At 64.3% G+C, this 18,301-nt stretch overlaps 1 protein-coding gene across 1 annotated transcript in view; it reads left to right on the top strand.

Moving 5' to 3' along the window:
• Positions 1-519: 519 nt before the first annotated feature.
• Positions 520-18,301, top strand: part of DNAH17 (dynein axonemal heavy chain 17) — a 33,740-nt gene continuing 15,958 nt past the window's right edge. Inside the window, exons 1-45 of the mRNA XM_074922060.1 lie at positions 520-861; positions 1,514-1,698; positions 1,925-2,117; positions 2,203-2,302; positions 2,393-2,478; positions 2,646-2,771; positions 3,023-3,178; positions 3,259-3,342; positions 3,717-3,884; positions 4,098-4,214; positions 4,336-4,586; positions 4,713-4,908; positions 5,041-5,187; positions 5,468-5,576; positions 5,844-5,947; positions 6,048-6,188; positions 6,543-6,686; positions 6,916-7,095; positions 7,195-7,449; positions 7,566-7,735; positions 7,974-8,196; positions 8,274-8,390; positions 8,491-8,577; positions 8,788-8,940; positions 9,316-9,564; positions 9,782-9,904; positions 10,111-10,458; positions 10,539-10,630; positions 10,783-10,909; positions 11,125-11,277; positions 11,630-11,755; positions 11,901-12,008; positions 12,150-12,281; positions 12,656-12,816; positions 12,896-13,052; positions 13,418-13,522; positions 13,991-14,148; positions 14,710-14,848; positions 15,314-15,541; positions 15,685-15,822; positions 16,298-16,430; positions 16,714-16,841; positions 16,959-17,107; positions 17,235-17,517; positions 17,655-17,828. Of these exons, the coding sequence (XP_074778161.1) occupies positions 520-861; positions 1,514-1,698; positions 1,925-2,117; positions 2,203-2,302; positions 2,393-2,478; positions 2,646-2,771; positions 3,023-3,178; positions 3,259-3,342; positions 3,717-3,884; positions 4,098-4,214; positions 4,336-4,586; positions 4,713-4,908; positions 5,041-5,187; positions 5,468-5,576; positions 5,844-5,947; positions 6,048-6,188; positions 6,543-6,686; positions 6,916-7,095; positions 7,195-7,449; positions 7,566-7,735; positions 7,974-8,196; positions 8,274-8,390; positions 8,491-8,577; positions 8,788-8,940; positions 9,316-9,564; positions 9,782-9,904; positions 10,111-10,458; positions 10,539-10,630; positions 10,783-10,909; positions 11,125-11,277; positions 11,630-11,755; positions 11,901-12,008; positions 12,150-12,281; positions 12,656-12,816; positions 12,896-13,052; positions 13,418-13,522; positions 13,991-14,148; positions 14,710-14,848; positions 15,314-15,541; positions 15,685-15,822; positions 16,298-16,430; positions 16,714-16,841; positions 16,959-17,107; positions 17,235-17,517; positions 17,655-17,828 (7,245 nt within the window). The remainder of the gene's footprint in view (positions 862-1,513; positions 1,699-1,924; positions 2,118-2,202; positions 2,303-2,392; positions 2,479-2,645; positions 2,772-3,022; positions 3,179-3,258; positions 3,343-3,716; positions 3,885-4,097; positions 4,215-4,335; positions 4,587-4,712; positions 4,909-5,040; positions 5,188-5,467; positions 5,577-5,843; positions 5,948-6,047; positions 6,189-6,542; positions 6,687-6,915; positions 7,096-7,194; positions 7,450-7,565; positions 7,736-7,973; positions 8,197-8,273; positions 8,391-8,490; positions 8,578-8,787; positions 8,941-9,315; positions 9,565-9,781; positions 9,905-10,110; positions 10,459-10,538; positions 10,631-10,782; positions 10,910-11,124; positions 11,278-11,629; positions 11,756-11,900; positions 12,009-12,149; positions 12,282-12,655; positions 12,817-12,895; positions 13,053-13,417; positions 13,523-13,990; positions 14,149-14,709; positions 14,849-15,313; positions 15,542-15,684; positions 15,823-16,297; positions 16,431-16,713; positions 16,842-16,958; positions 17,108-17,234; positions 17,518-17,654; positions 17,829-18,301) is intronic.

Below are 18,301 nucleotides of genomic sequence, written 5' to 3' on the forward strand. Positions count from 1 at the left end.
GTGTGGGCAGTGAGCCCTGGCGAGGGGCGATGGGGGGGCAGCCTCGTGGTGCCGGGTCCGTTGGGGATGGTGCCGGGTCCGTGGGGCTGGTGCCGGGCTGGTGCCGGGTCCGTTGGGGCTGGTGCCGGGTCCGTGGGGCTGGTGCCGGGTCCGTTGGGGCTGGTGCCGGGTCCGTGGGGCTGGTGCTGGGCTGGTGCCGGGTCCGTTGGGGCTGCAGCTGGTGGCTGGAGGCTGTGGGAGGGCTGAGGGCTGTGCCAGGGCAGGGGAGCGGTGGGGCCAGGCAGGTTTGGGGCAGCCTGGGGGGCTGATGGGGTCCGGGATGGGGGCGATGGGGCCGGGGGCGGTGGGGCCAGGCAGGGCTGGGGCTGGCAGCTCCCTGCGAGGCTGCAGCGGGCAGCGGCGGGGGGCAGCGGGGTCAGCGCGGGGGGTTTGGGGTCTGCGCAGCCCCTGCCTGAGCCGGGCTCTGCCTGTCCCCGCTCCAGGCGCTGGGGAGCCGCAGCCCAGCGCGGGGCCGGCGGGATGGCGGCTGCGCCGGACGAGCGGTTTGGCTTCCTGGAGACCTTCGCCGCGGGGCTGCTGCGGGTCCAGCCCGACCAGTGGAGCAGGTTTGTGGGCAGCGAGGAGGCTGCGGCCGCGCTGGACAAGTTCTTCAAGCAGCGGGAGGTGCTGGAGCTGGTGCTGGGGCTGAACTCGGCCGGGCAGCTCCTGCCAACTGCCGGCTTCCCGCCGGCCCTCGAGGGCAAGGGCCTCTACTTCGTGAAGAAGAAGAGGCAGAACGTCACCCGGGAGAACTGCAGTGGGCTGCTGGTGGGAGACATCAGCCCCTCGCCCGTGGAGCAGCTCGTCACCGTGGTGGAGGAGGTGGGTGGCCCACACGGGCGGGTGCTGGGGGCAAGAGGGACGAGCCGAGCTCCCTGCACACACCGCGGCCGCTGTAGCCAAAACTTTAGGTGAGCTCAAAGAGAAACTAAATCAAATCAATAGAAGAAAACATCTCCCTGCGGTGGCCCCACGGGTGCTGGGTGAAGGTCACGAGCCCAGTTTTCTCCCAGGCCCCAGCTGGATCACTTCCTCCCTGTGGTTTTAAAACTCAGCGTAATTCCCCCTTCCCTGTGCCCCGCAGCTGGGAAATGTCTGAGCGGGTTTCTCTCAAACTTCCCATGACTATTCCCGCTCAGGCGACTGCCAGCCCCGAGCACACGAGCAGCGTCAGGCCCCAGGAGCTCCGCGGTTCCTCCTCAGTGCCAGGGGCTGCTGCTCGTGTGGCCGCCCCTGACCCCGCCGGGCCGCTCCCAGCACTCCCCAGCCCATGAGGGCTGAAAACCCACCGGAGGGTGAGGGGAATCCTGGTTGTGCCGATGAGAAAAACATCAGCAAAGCCCGACAGTGCTGCCGGAGCTGCGGCTGGGCTGAGGCCGCGCTCGGGGGGACACGGTGCGAACCGGCGCGGCTCCTCGCTGCCCTCAGCACGGGGAGAGCCCAAGCGAGCGCCCGAGCGAGCCCTCCCCTCCAGGTCCTGTCCCCGCTGCTCCTGAGCGAGAGGAACGTGGCGGGCTGGCCCGGGGTGGTGGTGGAGGATGTCGTGCAACAAGTCCACCGGCTGAAGAACGAGATGTTCGTGATGGGCGGGAAGATCCGGGGGAAGCCGCTGATCCCGCTGCCGGAGCACCGGGACGGCTCCAGCACCACCCTGGACCGGTGGGTGCTGCCGGGGCCGCGCGGCGCCGGCAAAGCCTGGCAGGGGCGCGGGGCAGCACGAATCCCGCTGGGAGAGAATCCCCTGGGCTCGGCCGCGGGGTGCAGCCACCCCTCAGCGGCACCGAGAGGCTCGTGCCGGGCCTCCGCGCTGGCAGAGGTGGCCACGAGCCGGTGCGTGGGGTTGCCCTGGGTCCCGCTGCTGGGCCGTGACCCGGCTGCCTTTCAGCCTGGCGGGGCCCGTGGACATTTCGGTGCTGCACACCAGCGAGACCATCGTCATCGAGTGGTCCCTCCAGATCAGGGACATCCTGAGCAAGGACTCGGCGCAGCCACTGCTGGAGGGGCTGCACCCCCTGCCCAGGACCGAGCTCGAGTTCTGGCACGCCAGGACGGCCGACCTGCAGTGCATCAGCGACCAGGTACCGCCTCGCCCCTGGGCACGCAGCGGCCACGTGTGCCTGGGGCTGAGCCCCCGGGGCTGAGCCCTCGCCTTTCCCTGGCCAGCTGCTCTCGCCCCGAGTGACGGCGCTGGCCGAGATGCTGGAGAAGGCCAACAGCTGCTACTGGCCGGTGCTGCAGAGCTTGTTCAGGGACGTCAGTGCCGGTAAGAACCCCGGTGATGTGGGGGCAGCTGCCTCTGGCCCCTTGGGTGAAGTTTCCCCATCCCTGACACGGAGTTTCTCCCCCGGGCCAGGCCTGGAGGAAGCCGAGGACACCAGCCTCCACCTGCAACCACTTCGGCTCCTGCTGGAGGAGATGGAGCAAGCGGATTACTCCCAGGTAAGTTACACGTGGCGAAATAACCAGGCGCCGCCTGGCTTCCCCGTCCGGGTAGAGGGGCGGCGCTGAGCCCCAGAGCCGGCGTGCGGGTGCGGATCCACCGCGGCTCTGCCCGACCCTCGTTAGCGCAGCCACGGCCCCGCACTAACGAGGCTCCGCTCCCGCAGCTGCCGCCCTGCGTGGACAGGGTGCTGTGCACCGTCCGCCTGCTCCGGGCCCACTGCCGGCACTACCGCCCGCCCGCCCGCGGCGGCCTCATCCTGCAGGAGATCTGCAACCTCCTCATCCAGACGGTAGAGCCCCGAGGCACCGCCGCCCCCCAGCCCCCCGCTGCGGGACCGTGAGCGGGAGGGTGCCACGGGGCGGGCGTGGGGAGCCCAGCTGGGGTGACGTAGGGACCCGCGACGCCCCGGGAAGGGCTGGAGGGGGTTTGGGCAGGTGGGGGCTGCAGGCGATCGCCAGGGAGCCCGTGGGGCCAGAAGATGGATGGGGGCAGGAGGAGCCCCCCACGCTCCCCCCTGCCAATGGCCCCTGCCTGTCCCAGACCCGTCAGTTCCTGGGCTCCGAGGACGTGATGAAGGGGCTGCAGGGAGAAACCGAGGAGACCTTGGCGGGAATCAGCCTGAGCATCTCCACCATAGAGAAGCTCTTCCAGTCCTACGGCACTTACTGCTCCGATGCGACGCCCGCGCTGTTCCCGGTGGGCGCAGGGGAGGGTGAGGGTCCGCCCGGCCCCGTCCACGCCGGCTCCGCTCGCTGATGGCTCCTCTCCCCTTCCAGGAGGAGCCGCAGCTCTGGGAGTTCCCCCCCTCCCTCGTCTTCAGGAGAATGGGCTCCTTCTTGCACAGGCTCCGGACCATCGAGGTGACAGCGCAGCATTTCGGGGCGCTGCACCCGCCCCGTAGGGGCTCCCCCTGCCCTGGGGGCGCTGGGGTGGCCCCCTGAGAGCGGCGCAGGGACAAACTCCGCTGCGGCCCTGGGGTGGGCTGGGGCTGCTGGCACCCGGCGGGGAGCAGAGGGGATGAGGGAGGCCAGCAGGACCGTCCCCAGCAGGACACCGGTGTCCCGCGCCCCCGGGGCCGGATGGGCCCCCCCAGCCAGGCCCTGAGGGACCCTCGGGAGCGGTGAACCCGCAGGGCACAGCCCGGCCCCGGAGCTGCAGCTCCTGCCCCCGCGGCGCCGCAGCCGGGGTTTGGCACCGAGCGGAGCCGGGTGAGGTGACGGTTTGTGCTGGCCAGGAGCTGTACGCCACCGCTGCGGAGTTTCTGAAGCTGGGGAAGGTGGAGCTGGGAGGAGTGAGAGGAAACACCTTCAGGAACCAAGTGTTTCAGATCTACGAGGAGGTCTCTGAGATCACCAAGACTTTTACCGATTGCAAATATGATCCCTTGGATCCTGCGGAAGGGGTGAGTGAGCGCTGGTGGGGAAGTCCAAGCATTCGCCTCATGAAAAAGAATCTCTTGCCGGAACGCTGGAAGAGCTGCGTGTAAAGCTGCCCGTGCAGCGGGCACCGTGCTCGCGCCAGGGCAGGTCACGGGGCTCCGGGCTCTCCAGGTTCAGCGAATCCTGAGGAATCCCGGAGGCTGCGCCCGCTTAAATCATTTTGCTCTTCCTGGCAGCAACTGAACAAAGACTTTGCAGAGTTCCAGAAGAAGATTCAGGACGTGGACAGGCGACTGGCCACCATCTTCTGCCAAGGCTTTGATGACTGCAACTCCCTGGCATCCGCCGTGAAGGTACAGGAGCCCCCCGCGGCTCGACGGGTCCTGCCCTCGGGCCTCCTCGCGCCGGGCAGTGGCCGGGGGTGTCACCGGGCGCTGCTCTGGCCACAGAACCCGAAGCCTCTTCTCCCCGCAGCTGGTGCACATGTTCTCCTCCCTCCTGGAGCGACCGCTGATAAAGGCCGAGGTTTCCCCCTGTTACTCCGCCCTGCTGGGCATGTTCAAGGCTGAGCTGGAGAACGTGAAGGTGCTGTACGACGCCCGGAGCTGGGGGGGCCCGACCGTCCACAAAAACATGCCGCCGGTGGCCGGGCAGCTGCAGTGGGCTCTGGAGCTGCAGCAGCGGCTGGAGGGGACGCGCAGGGACCTGTTCGCCATCGACCACCCGTACGTGCGGGTCACCCCGACGCCCCACGGGGATGCGGGGCAGCAGCCAGGGCAGGATCTGTCCCGGCCTGTGTCTCCTCCCGGGCCCCTGCTGCAGCAGCTGCCTCTTTGTCGTGACCTACACAGCGTGATGCTCGGTGCTGAAGCTGTGCTGGTGTCCGAGAAGTACAGAGAAGTGATGGGGCTGCTGCAGGGCCACCGCGAGAAGGTCTACGAGGAGTGGGTGTGCGGGGCCGGCCAGGACTGCCACTTCAGCCTGGAGCAGCCCTTGATCCTCAGGGACCCCGGCTCTTCCCTGCTCAGCGTGAACTTCAGCAGAGAGGTGGGTGCTGGCGCGGGCAGCCCGCCCGGCACGGGGATCCCTCACCTGGATGTAAAAATTACTGTCCCAGGCTGTGGTGAGACGTTTCGGGTTTTACGAACAAGCCTTTTCTCTGGCCTCTCTGCCTCGCAGCTCGTCGCCGTCCTGCGGGAGGTGAAGTACCTGAACCTCCAGGGGCAGCAGGACATCCCGGGCAGCGCTGGGAGCCTCTTTGCTCAAAATGAGACTTTCCAAATGTTTGTGGACAACCTGGATCTTATCGTGGGCTGGTACAATGAGGCAAGTTGCAAAGGGGAGACAACCCAGCTGCTTTTTGGGGACCCCCCAGGGGAGAGACTCTTATGAAATGGGTCCTGGAAGCCTGGGGGGGTTGGGGTACAGCAGGCACATCACCGTCCCACCACGCTGCCGCTGCCGTCACACCGGCCCCCTCCGCCCCCCGAGCTCCGTGTCGGTGGGGTGGGGACCCCGCTCCTCTGTGAAAGCAGTGAGGGTGGCAGCTGGGTCAGGGTCCCTCCTCCGCCCGCCGCGCTCACCCGCGGGCGCGTTGGCTCCCCAGGTGAAGCAGAAGCTGCTGCCGGTGGAGCTCCCGCTGGTGACGGGGGAGCTGGAGGCCGTGGACGGGCGGCTGGCCAGCGCAGAGCACACCCTGTTCTGGCACCACGAAGGTACAAACCCACCCCCGGCCCCCCAAGGCCAGAGATCCTCTTTGCACCTGTTGGGGTGTCCCCGTCCCCGTCCTGTCTCCTGCGCAGCAGCTGCCCTCAGGTCCTCACGGCCATCACACCCAAAACGCGGACCCCCCGCCCCGCAGGTGTGAGTGGGTGGGTGAGGGGGGGCATCCCGTGTCCTCCGCCCCGTGCTAGATACCCCGGGGCGCCCTGACCCCGGCTCGGTCCGGGGAGGTGTCTGTGTGACCTGCATTTTCCTCCCAGGCGTCCTGGAGTACATCCAGGAGATGAGAGAGGTCCTGCACGACCTGCAGACCAGGGTCCAGAAAGCAAAGTTAAACAGGGAAAATATCATCCAGCTGCTGGAGGTAACTGTTGCCGGTGCTTTAGGAGCGTCTTCCCGGGAGGGCTCCTGCAGGGATTTACCCCCCAGCACCTCGGAGCAGCCCCCTTGTCTCCTCCTTGCAGGAGTGCTCGGCCGCTCCCTTGTTCGGAAGGAAAGACAACAAGGAGACAGCGCTCTTGGACCTGGAGGGGAGAGCAAACGCCTTAACCAAGCGCTGTGCTGCCCTCAGGGACGCGGGCGTGAGGATCCGGGAGATGGTGGAGGTGAGACGCGTCCTGGGACGCTGCGGGCGGCCTCGGTTTCACAGGGAGCGCGTCCGGCGCGGGGTGCTGCGGCCTCTGAGCCCCGCCTGGGCTCACACCCGGGGCGCTGCGGTGGTCCCTGCTGAGGTGCCCGGGGAAGGCCCCGAACATCACACACGGGCTCTGGGAACCTGCTGCCCCGCGGGTGGGGCCTCGGCTGCGGCTGCTGGGTGGTACAGCTGGGAGGAGGGAAGGATGGGGGATCTGAACAGCCGGGCAGGACAAACCCGCGGGGCCGTGGGAGCGCACGCGCTCGCAGCATCAGGGGCTGGTGTGTTTGCTGGGATTTACTGAGTGGTTTTTTCTTGCTTGCAGGAGAATGCAGATCTCTTTAAGGCTGACAAGTCATCGCGGATGTGGCGGGACTACGTGCGGTCTACAGACAGAATCGTGCTGGACAGACTCTTCAGGCTTGTCCACAGATCTCTGCAGCTGCTGCTCACCAACATGGCCCCTGACGTAGGTCCCGGTTCGCCCCGTGGCACGGCGTCCCTGCGCTGCCCGTGCTCGGGACGCCCCGTCACCTGCCGTTAATGCTTCAGGCGTTTGTTGCGTGACCAAACGTGCCCGTCCCGGTGCTCCCTGGGGCACCCGGCAGCCAGCACCGGAGGTGCCGGTGTCCCCCCTTGTCCCCACCATGGGGCTGGGGGCCGGGGACGTGACCACGCGGGGCTCTGACCTGTTCCAGGCCGACGTGGCGCCGTTGTTCGAGGTGCGCCTGGAGCTGTGCGAGGGCAGAGTACGGTACCGTCCCCCACTGGAGGCGGGAGCCGACAGTCTGGTGGGGCTGGTGGAGGAGCTGCTCCAGGACATCTACGCGCCCGCCGCCTGCCTGCCTCGGCTGCTGGAGGGGAAACTGAGCTACAAGGTCGGTCTGTGGTGGGAGGCACCTCCCGCCTCAGCTGGAGGGGGGCGAGGAGGCGCGGTCCCCCCAGCCGGTCCCCGAGAGCTCTGCCCGTCCCCTCAGACCAGGCTGGAGGAGCAGGCGGATCTGGGCAGGATGCGGGAGGAGGTGATGTCGCTGGTGGTCAGCGCCGCGGCGGAGGGCGAGGAGTACAGCGCCGGCTTCGAGGAGCAAAACCACCTGTGGCTGGAGGACCCCGGGGAGTTCCTGCAGCACTTCCTCACCTCGGGTGGTGCCCCCGGCCCCGAGGAGCTGGAGCTGCAGGTGGAGGAGCCCCCGGCTCACGGGACCCCCTCGCTCCAGCTCTTTCAGCAGGAGGTATGGGGCGGGTGCCCGGGGAGGGGCCGGGCACTTGGGATGCACCAGCTGCCCGGGGAGGTGCTGAGTGCCCGGGGAGGTGCTGGCCACAGGCTGTGACCAGCTCTCGTCCCCAGATCAACGCGTGCGAGGCGCTGTGCGAGGAGGTGTCGGGGTTTGAGAACGCCAGGGTGTTTGGGGGGTGGCTGCAGTGCGACTGCCGCCCCTTCAAGCAGGCGCTGCTGGGTGCCGTCAGGCAACGGGGTCTGGTGCTCCGGCAGCACCTCGCCAGCCATGTCATCACCAGGTAGGGACCCGGTGAGCCCCGGTGCAGGACCAGGTGCTCCCGGTGACCAGAGCCCGGCTGGGCTGTGCCGGGGCAGGGCTGGTCCCCGAGGGACGGAGCCGTGGGCAGAGGTGCCGGGCACCGCCAAGGGGGTGAGGCCCTGGGGGGCCACGTCCTGCAGAGCGAGCCCCGAGCAAGCACGGGGGTGGCTGTGAGCCCCGTCAGGGACACCCAGTGAGCACTGGCACCTTCCTCCCAGTCTCCAGGAGCTGGAGGGTTTCATCCAAAATACAAACACCGGCTTGAACAAACCTCTGGAGGAGGGAGACTACGAGGGGCTGGTGGAGGTGATGGGGGTTCTGATGCGGGTCAAGGAGAGGCAGGCAACGACCGACAGCATGTTTGAGCCCCTGACGGAGACGGTTGCTCTGCTCAGCACGTATGGAGAGGAGATGCCGGAGGAGATTCACCTCCAGCTCCACGTGAGCTGCTGGGGGTTGGGGGTTGGGCAGGGGCTCCCCGGGGCCAGTCCGCTGAGGCCGTGCGGCGCTCACTGCAGGACCTCCCCGAGCACTGGGACAGCACCAAGAAGCTCTGCCTGCGCGTCAAGCAGAGCGTGGCACCCCTGCAAGCCAACGAGGTCAACAGCATCCGCAAGAAGTGCCAGCAGTTCGAGGTGCCTGCCCGGGGGCCTGGGGGCAAGCGAGCAGCTTCTCGGCAGCCTCGGGAAGAGCTCGCTGCTGTCCTGCCCCCCCTGAGCCCCGTCCCCCGCGCAGGTCCGGCAGCATGCCTTCCGGGAGAGCTTCCAGCAAAAAGCCCCGTTTTCGTACGCTGACCCAGACCCCTACAAGTCCTTGACCAAGGTAAGGAAGGGGAGGACGCCGGGGCCACCGCTGTCCCCACAGCACTGCGGGACGCCCCCCGCCTGGGCACCGGGTGCTGCTGCACGGGGGGGGCTGGGCTCTGGCTGCCAGCCCGAGGAGGGGGGTCTGGCCCTGCGCAGCCGTCGCTGGGGTGGGGAACGTCCCTGGCACACGATCCCCAGCTGAGACATTTTCTTTCTCTCCGGCCAGCAACAGAAGAGCATCGCGGCCATGGAGAGCGACCTGGCAGCCCTGTCCCGGTCAGCCGGGCTGTTCGAAGTGTCGGTCCCGGAATACGAACAGCTCCGAGTGTGCCAGAGGGAGCTGCGCTTGCTGAAGGAGCTCTGGGACGTGATCGTCCTGGTACGCGCCGCGGCCTGTGAGCCAGCACGAGGCAGGAGCATGGGGGTGCAGAACAGGCTTCTGAGAGTGCTGGGCTGGTCCTCACAGTTTTGAAGCTCCTGAGGCCTTGACAAGCTGCCCGGTGTCCACAGAGGGTGGCTACCAGTAGCCATCTGACTTGAGTGCAGTGACCAGGAGCCCTGGGCACGGTGCTGGCGCCCAGCGCTGCCTCCAGGCAGGGGCTCGAGAGCGGAGCAGCTCAGCGTCACCAGCCAGAGGCACACGGTTCCTGTAGCTCCGCTAAGGGTGTGCGGGCGCTGGGCGCGTTGCTTTGCTCCCCGGGCGGGAATGCTGCTGCTGCTTACGGGCCCGGTGAAAACGTGTTCCCCAATCCAGGTTAACACGAACGTCGACGCCTGGAAGACCACCCGGTGGAAGGACATCGACGTTGAGCAGCTGGATACCGATTGTAAGAAATTTGCTAAAGACATTCGGAGCTTGGATAAGGAGGTGAAAAGCTGGGATGCGTTCGCAGGGCTGGACAACAGCGTGAAGAACATGATGACGTCTCTGCGCGCCGTGAAGGAGCTGCAGAACCCGGCCATCAGGGAGCGGCACTGGCAGGAGCTCATGCGGGCAACCAAGGTGCTCCCAGCCCTCCTGCCCCTCCCTGGCCCCAGGCCCCGGCCCGGAGGCTCCTGAGAGCTGAATCCATCAGGGGAAGCACAGAATGTGTTTTAAAACAGGCACAAATATTTGTGTAGGGTCTTTAATGGGTGTTAATGAGCTCATTTGGGAAAGTTGCTGGGCTGCCTCTCTGCGGGGGGGAGTCCGTGCCCTGACGGTGCCAGTTCTGCTGCAGGTGAACTTCGCCATGTCCAAGGACACGACCCTCGCCGATCTGCTGCAGCTGAACCTGCACGAGTTCGAAGATGAGGTTTGTGGCATCGTGGACAGAGCCATGAAAGAGTCAGGGATGGAGAAGGTAAGCGGGGCTCGGCTGTGCCCTGCTTTGCTGAGCCCTGCGCCGACGCGGCTCCGTGGCCGTTAACACTCGTGTTCCTGCTCCTGGGGGCTGGGGGCCACACGCAGCTCGTGCCCCGGAGGGGGATTTCCCATTGCTCCCCGCCCTTCTGCAGGGTCTGGGACTCAGCACCACAGCCCGGCTCGTTTCTCACGCCCCATCTGTAGGTGCTGAACGCCCTGGACGCTACCTGGGCGACGATGCAGTTCGAGCACGAGCCCCACGCCAGGACCGGCATCGCGCTGCTCAAGTCGGATGAGCTGCTCGTCGAGACGCTGGAGGACAACCAAGTGCAGCTGCAGAACCTGATGACATCCAAGTACCTCACCTTCTTCCTTCAGGAGGTGTCCAGCTGGCAGCAGAAGCTGTCAACCACCGACTCCGTTATCAGCCTCTTGTTTGAGGTGCAGAGGACATGGAGTCACCTGGAAAGCATCTTCATCGGCTCCGAGGACATCCGCAGTCAGCTGCCGGGGGACTCGAAGCGTTTCGATGCTGTCGATGAAGATTTCAAAGTGCGAAGCCCGTCCCCTCCCTGGGACCCTGAGAGCTTGCTGACAGTTCGGGGAGAGCTGAAGCATTTTACCTCTTGCAGAAATTAATGGCTGAGACAGTGAAAACTCCCAATGTGATTGAAGCTACAAACAAGCCTGGACTCTATGAGAAGCTGGAAGTGTTGCAGACGAGGTGAGGTCTGGGTCCTGGCGAGGCCTCCACCAGCTGGTCGGGGGCCAAAGGGAGAGTTTCTTTTCTCCAAAGCAGCATCTGTCTCAGTGTTACGAGGACTTAGCAAAGAGTAAATGCTCACTGCAGGGGTTTTTTCCCTTGTTTTCTGCTAGATTGGCACTCTGTGAGAAGGCTTTGGCTGAATACCTGGAGACCAAAAGACTGGCTTTTCCCAGATTCTACTTTGTTTCCTCTGCAGACCTGCTTGATATTTTATCTAATGGGAATGAACCGGCTGAGGTATGGGTTGTGTGTAACGCGTGGAGGCAAGTCCCATGTCTCTTGCACGCGGATTTCTTGTAGCAGTTTTAAAATATTTTTCATGCTAAGGAGTGGAACACCATCACTGGTACCCCCCGTCTCGGGGACGCAGCCCTGAGGGCCATGCGGGGTTCACCCAAGCAGTGGTTACACCTGGCAGGAGGTCCCTGAGCCCTGCCCGCCTCTGCTCCCAGGTGTCCCGTCATCTGCCGAAGCTGTTCGACAGTCTGGCTAAACTGAAGTTCAAGATGAGCCCGGACAAAAAGCCCCTGAAGGTTGGCCTGGGGATGTTCAGCAGGGACGAGGAGTACGTGCCCCTCGACGCAGACTGTGACTTGTCTGGCCAGGTCAGCAGAGCCCCGCGCAGGGCTGGGCGGGTCGGGATGGGGATGAGCCTTGAGCTTGTTGTGCACCAACAGCCTGGCAGCGGTTTTAAAATGTAATCGTGAGGCCTTTCAGCCACAGAAACCCCCAGCAATGGGATCTGCCCTACGGCTGTAGGGCAGCGCTGCAGCAGCATCAGTCCCCGCCCCAGGCCTGTGGCTTTCCCCTCTCTGCCCTCAGAGCCCCCCGGGGCCGGGGTCCTTGGCGCAGCCGGTCAGGACGCGCAGGGCAGCGGGGAGCCGCGCGCAGGCGCCCGGGGGCCACGCGGCCAAGCCCGGCCACGGGCGCTCAGGGCCCGCTGGATTGACCCTCCAGGTCGAGGTCTGGCTGAGGCGGGTGCTGGGCAGCATGCGCTCCACGCTGCGGCACCTGATCCCCGAGGCCATGGTGACCTACGAGGAGAAGCCGCGGGAGCAGTGGGTGTTGGACTACCCGGCCCAGGTGGGAGCTGGCGCGGGGCCGGGCTGGCCGGCGGCACCGGGAGGAGCGGGCGCAGGGCGCGGGGAGGGGCGGGCGCCCGCCCGGAGCCTCCGCGGGGACGGCGCTTCCCTCCAGGGCCACACTGTCTGCCCGGGGTTTGCTGCAGGTCGCTCTGACGTGCACCCAGATCTGGTGGACCACGGAAGTCGGCATCGCCTTTTCGAGGCTGGAGGAAGGCTACGAGAACGCGATGAGGGATTACAACAAAAAGCAGGTTGGGATCCCTCGGGCCTGACCTGGAGCTGACCCGCAGCCACCCTCTGCTCCGAGGAGGCGACGCCCAGTCCGGGCGGTCACCAGGAGATGGGCAAGCGATGACGTTATTTTCCTGTTCCTCACTTCTTTCCTTCCGCAGATCGCTCGGCTAAACGCTCTGATTTCACTGCTCCTTGGACACCTGACTGCCGGCGACAGGATGAAGATCATGACGATCTGCACCATCGACGTCCACGCCAGGGATGTTGTGGCCAAAATGATCCTTACGCAGGTATTTGTTACAAGGGGGTATTTTTACCACTTGGCACCTCTGAGCGCACATTTCCTGTTATTTTATTAATTTCCAGTATTTTCAAACTATCCCGGTCGTGTGAGGAAACCACCCGTGGGGTGTTAGGGGTGTGTGGGAGCCGGGGAGGGGCCACCAGGGGCTGGGTCTCGTGCGAAACCAGAGGCAGGAGCAGTTTTGCCGGTTCCATCCACGCTCGGGGGGAGCTGGGGCCCTCAGCGCTGCGGTCAGTGGGCACGGGGCTGCGGGGAGGGACGGTCCTCACCCGCCCCAGCGTTGCACTGGGACCTGTTTGCGCGCTCTCCTGGCATACGGAGGTGACGACGGGGGCCCTGGGGCGGGGGGCTGCTCGGCAGGTGGAGAGTGCGCAGGCGTTCAGCTGGCAGTCCCAGCTCCGGCACCGCTGGGACGAGGGCAGGAGGCACTGCTACGCCAACATCTGCGACGCGCAGCTTCGCTACTCGTACGAGTACCTGGGGAACACCCCCCGGCTGGTCATCACCCCTCTGACGGATCGGTAGGGCTCGGCTCCCCGCACCTCCCGCTCGGCCGTGGCCGCGCTCCGGCGCCGCTCAGGCTCCCTCCTGCCCCCGCAGGTGCTACATCACCCTGACGCAGTCCCTCCACCTCTGCATGGGGGGGGCCCCCGCCGGCCCCGCGGGCACCGGGAAGACGGAGACCACCAAGGACCTGGGCCGGGCTGTGGGCATGATGGTCTACGTCTTCAACTGCTCCGAGCAGATGGACTACAAGGTGGGGTGTGGGGGGGTAGGAGGGCGCCCTCCAAGACCTTAAGGGGGGACCCTCTTTTGGGAGGCCCCGCTGCAGCCCCCGTGTTCGGCTGCAGCGTCCGTCGCCGATGCCCTAAAGCTGATGTGTGGGTCCAGCAGCAGCCCCTGGTGCCGTCCTGCACCGCCCGCTCCCACCACAGCTCCAGCCAGATCGTGTCCCTTGAAGCCCGGCGGGGCTGTAACGCTGCGGGGCATTTCCCCCGGGGAAAGCACAAACCACAAAAGCAAGAGCAGCTCCCAGCCCTTGGCCTTTCCTCCCAAACCCCCACGCTGCAGCCTGTGTCAGAGCTCGGGGTCTGAAGCCCGCCCCCGGTGATTTCTCCCCAGTCCTGCGGCAACATCTACAAGGGGCTGGCTCAGAGCGGCGCCTGGGGCTGCTTCGATGAATTCAATCGCATTGCAGTGGAGGTGTTGTCCGTGGTTGCTGTGCAGGTGCGTGCTCTCCCTGCAAACCAGCGGCAGCGCCGTGCCGCAGGGACCGGAGGAGACTTTCCAGTTCACGTACTGAACGCTGGCTCAGTCAAACCAGACTTTCAAAAGGACAGTTTGCTGCTGTTATTTCCCCTGCGTCGTGCCGGGAGGCAAACAGGGGGGAAGTGCAGCCACACGGGGCCTTTGGGCACGTTTAAGATCACGCAGCCCATCCGTGTCCCATCCTGGTGACCCGTCGTGTCCTGTCCATCCGTCCCCCCCCCCCCCCGGCTCTGCCATCGCCCGGGGCCAGGGTGTCGTGGTGCCTGGGAAGAACCTGGCCCAAGGCCGGCGCTCCTGAGCCCGGGGGGTGCTGCCGGGCTGTGGGCGAGCTCTCAGCTCTGCCGCTGGCACGACCGAACCTCCGGGCTCGCTCGGCACGGGCGGGCGGTGGGGGCGCAGGTGCTGACACCTCCTCTCGCCTGCCAGGTGAAATGTGTTCAAGATGCAATTCGCGCCAAGAAGAAAAGATTCGATTTCCTCGGAGAGACGATCGCTCTGATCCCCTCGGTTGGGCTGTTCATTACCATGAACCCCGGCTACGCAGGACGGACAGAACTGCCTGAAAATTTAAAAGCTCTGTTCAGGTACCCGTGGGCAGAGGGGTCTGTGGGCAACTGGCAGTTGCTACAACATTCACCTCTGCAGTGACATTCCAGTGCTACATCCATAACGTGAACTAAACCTTGGCTACTGCAAACGAGAGTATCTGTGTGCACTGGCAGCCCTTGTGTCGGGGGCACCTTGGCACCCCAGGACCACCTCAGGGGCCCTGAGCAGGGCTGCTCAGCCTGGAGAAGAGGATGCTCGGGGTGTCTAATTGCCCCCCTTTGGCTAAAATCCAACTGAGAATAAGAAAACAAGGTGGTCACGTGCTGGAAGGGGCGGCCCAGGGGTGCTGTGGGTTTTCTGTCCTCGGAGGAACACAAATGTGACTGGAGCAGGCCCGGGGTGACCTGTTCCAGCTGTGACACGAGCCCTGCTTGGAGCAGGAGGCTGGACAAGGCACTTCCAGAGACCCCCCAGCCGGTGGAAATTACTGCCCAATTGTCATTGGAAACGTGGGTGTGAATTCTGGCTGGCTGCGGGAGCGCGGGGGGCGTGTGGCCATCCCTGCACAAGCCTCTAACCTGCCACCGCTCCTCCAGACCCTGCGCCATGGTCGTCCCCGACTTCGAACTGATCTGTGAAATCATGCTTGTTGCAGAAGGTTTTATTGACGCTAAGCTGCTTGCAAGGAAGTTCATCACTCTGTACACGCTCTGCAAGGAGCTACTGTCTAAGCAGGTAATTTAACGTATTGCACAGGGTCTTTAAGATGAAAGAGTTCATTTGAATTTCAAACCTGGCGGCTTGTAGTCGCGTTGCTGGCACCGTGCTGCGCAGCGCAAGGTCTCTGCCCGGACAAACTCCGCTTCCACGCTGGTGCATCATAAGGCACATTCCTGCCTTCTGGAATAAATCAAGTACAAAAAGAGAAAAGAATAGACTGCAGCCGGTTAAGATGAGAGCATGCAGATGTTACTCATCTCAGCAGAAGCGATTTGCAATAGAAACACGGTTCCAGGAAGGAAGCCAGGCTGCTGCTCCCCTCCCGGCAGGGCGGGTTTGTCTGGAGCATAAACTCAGTCCCGTCTGCTGGACGCTGGATCACCTGGGCTGGGCAGCACGCAGGGCGTTCCTCCACAGTGGTGTTTGAAGCAGTTTTCTCCCACCAAAGTGAAATTGTGACACTCTGCTGCCTGTTGGCAGGACCACTACGACTGGGGTCTGCGGGCGATTAAGTCTGTGCTGGTGGTAGCCGGCTCCTTGAAGAGAGGGGACCCCGGCTGCGCTGAGGACCAAGTTCTGATGAGAGCTTTACGAGACTTCAACGTCCCCAAGATCGTGACAGACGACTTGCCCGTCTTCATGGGGCTGATTGCCGACCTGTTCCCAGGCCTGGCCATCCCCAGGAGCAGGGACCTCAACTTGGAGAAGGTGCAGGCCCCGGCGCGGAGCCAGCGCCAGAGACATCCCGGCCCTGGCAGGGTCCAGAGGCTGAAGGGCCATTCCGCGCGGGGGGGCGGCTCGTCTCTGGGCTCCTGGCGAGGCTGTGACGCTGCCTGTGGCCCCCTCCCCAGGTCATCAGGCAGTCCGTGCTGGAGCTGAAGCTGCAGGCGGAGGAGAGCTTTGTGCTGAAGGTGGTGCAGCTGGAGGAGCTGCTGCAAGTGAGACACTCCGTCTTCGTCATCGGCAGCGCCGGCTGCGGCAAGTCCCAGGTAGCGGCCAAACATCCCCGAGGACACAGGCGCCCTCCTGCCCCAGCTGAGCGCACCCCACGGCCTCCCCGCCCCGTGCAGCCCCCGTCTGCACCCGCAGCAGCGTCTGCCACGGGGCCGGTGGCGTGGCCAGTGCCCGTGGCCACCCCGGGCCCCGCAGCACCGCGTACACCGGGCTCAGCCCGTGGGGCTGGGCAGCTTTGGGACAGGGATGTCCGGGACACCCCTGGGGAGAGCGGGGACAAGGCCAGGGGCAGGCAGGGACACGCTCTGGTGACACCCTGCGTGCTGGGTGTGGGCAGGAGGGTGCCGGGGCTGGCAGGGCTCTGGGCTCCCACAACACCCCGGCCAGGAGCTGGCTCCGCAGCGGGAGGCCCAGGGCGTCCCCAGAGCTGCACAGGCTCCACCGCGGGCGGGAGCGAGGCTCCGTCTGTGCGGGGGCAGCGGCCGTGGCGCCCACCTCCCCTCCCCGCAGGTGCTGAGGTCGCTCCACCAGACCTACAGGAGCATGAAGAGGAAACCGGTCACCGTGGACCTGGACCCAAAGGCCGTGACCTGTGATGAGCTGTTCGGGGTCATTCATCCGTCCACGCGAGAGTGGAAGGACGGTGAGACACCGGAGCTTGTGTGCGCGGCCCGGGGGGGCGGGACCCAGCACAAACCACCCTTCGGCAGCCGCTGTGCGCGGGCAAACACCTTCATAGAATGTGAATCTATAAATACTCTGTGATGTGGTGGCTGGAAGGGGAAAACCTTTCCTTGGGGCTTTTTGCTGGAGTGTGAGGGAGGAGCAGCGTGTTTCAGGGAAGCACCAGTCCCGTGTGTCCCTCAGTAAACCTGCCGTGATGGAAAGAGCCGCAGGGGACAAACCCCCGTGTCTCCATGGGGCAGGTCTGTTTTCTTCAACGATGCGTGACCTGGCCAACATCACCCATAAGGGGCCCAAGTGGATCATCCTCGATGGCGACATTGACCCCATGTGGATCGAGTCCCTCAACACGGTCATGGATGACAATAAGGTCGGTGCCATCACGCCCCAGGAGCTTCGCTCGCTCATTAACTCGGGGTGACCAGCCCACGCTCATGGCTGGGCCCAAGATCAGGGCAGCCCTCCCGTGACAGGCAGCTTCCCCCAGGTTCTCACCTTGGCCAGCAACGAGCGCATCCCCCTCAACCCCACCATGCGGCTCCTCTTCGAGATCAGCCACCTGCGGACCGCCACGCCAGCGACCGTGTCCCGGGCGGGAATCCTCTACATCAACCCCACAGACCTGGGCTGGAACCCGTGAGCCTGGGGAGGGAGATGGGATGGGGTGGGATGGGATGGGATGGGATGCGATGGGATGGGATGCAATGGGATGGGTGCTGGCCCCCCACGTGCTCACCTGCAGCCCTGCCCTCCTCTCCCGCAGCATTGTGACCAGCTGGATCGAGACGAGGACGGTGCAGTCCGAGAAGGCCAATTTGATGATCCTCTTTGACAAGTACCTGCCAGTGTGCCTGGAGAAGCTCAAGTCAGGATTCAAGAAGATCACCTCGGTCCCTGAGGTCACGATGACACAGACGGTGCTGTACCTGCTGGAGTGTCTCCTGACACCACAGACAGCCCCGCCGGACTCACCTCGGGAGCTCTACGAGCTCTACCTTGTCTTTGCTTGCGCCTGGGCCTTCGGAGGGGCCATGTTCCAGGACCAGGTAGGGCTGCCTGCCCTCACCCGCCGCTGGCCAGGGCATCCTGCCCAGCTTCATCCCTCAGCCACATCCCTTCAGACAGTGCTAAAGCAGCAACAACGTTGGCCCATTTCTAAGTTTTTCTGTTTGGTTCCTCCCAGCTCATGGATTACCGCCTGGAGTTCAGCAAGTGGTGGGTGAATGAGTTTAAAACCATCAAGTTTCCTTCTCAGGGGACAATTTTTGACTATTACGTTGATCCAGAAACAAAGAAATTCATGCTCTGGACGGAAAAAGTGCCAAAATTTGAACTCAACCCCGACATCCCTTTACAGGTATTTCCCACAAGCTCTTTGTATTTAGGTGTTTTGATTGTTTATGACTCCAGGGTCTTCCCCCAAGCAGCGCCGGGCCTGGGGCAGTGCCAGGACTCGGGCCGGCTCCGGCAGCAGCCGGCAAACCCCGTGGAAACCTCAGTGAGAGCTGCAAGTTGCAGCTCTTCTTTAATTTCAGATTGACATGTGGCTTCGTAGATTATAATGAAATCATTATCACCTGAATGCAAAAATGTACTTTAAAACTTTATTTGTAAGTCTTCTGAAATGCCGTCCGGAGGGAGGGGCGTTGTGTCAGGGATCTCAGGGAGAGGGAGAGGTGCTGTGGCTGAACGTTCCGGAGCAGAGACGCTGGGGAGAGTTTCGGGAACTCTGCTGTGTTTTTCTGGTTTAATAACTCATTTTTCTGACAGCTATTTTTGGTCAGACAGTCTTTAGAATAACCAAGCACCTGAGACCTTTTTCTTTGGTTT

This window comes from Athene noctua, chromosome 18, assembly GCF_965140245.1.
Source record: "Athene noctua chromosome 18, bAthNoc1.hap1.1, whole genome shotgun sequence".
Taxonomy (NCBI): Eukaryota; Metazoa; Chordata; class Aves; order Strigiformes; family Strigidae; genus Athene; species Athene noctua.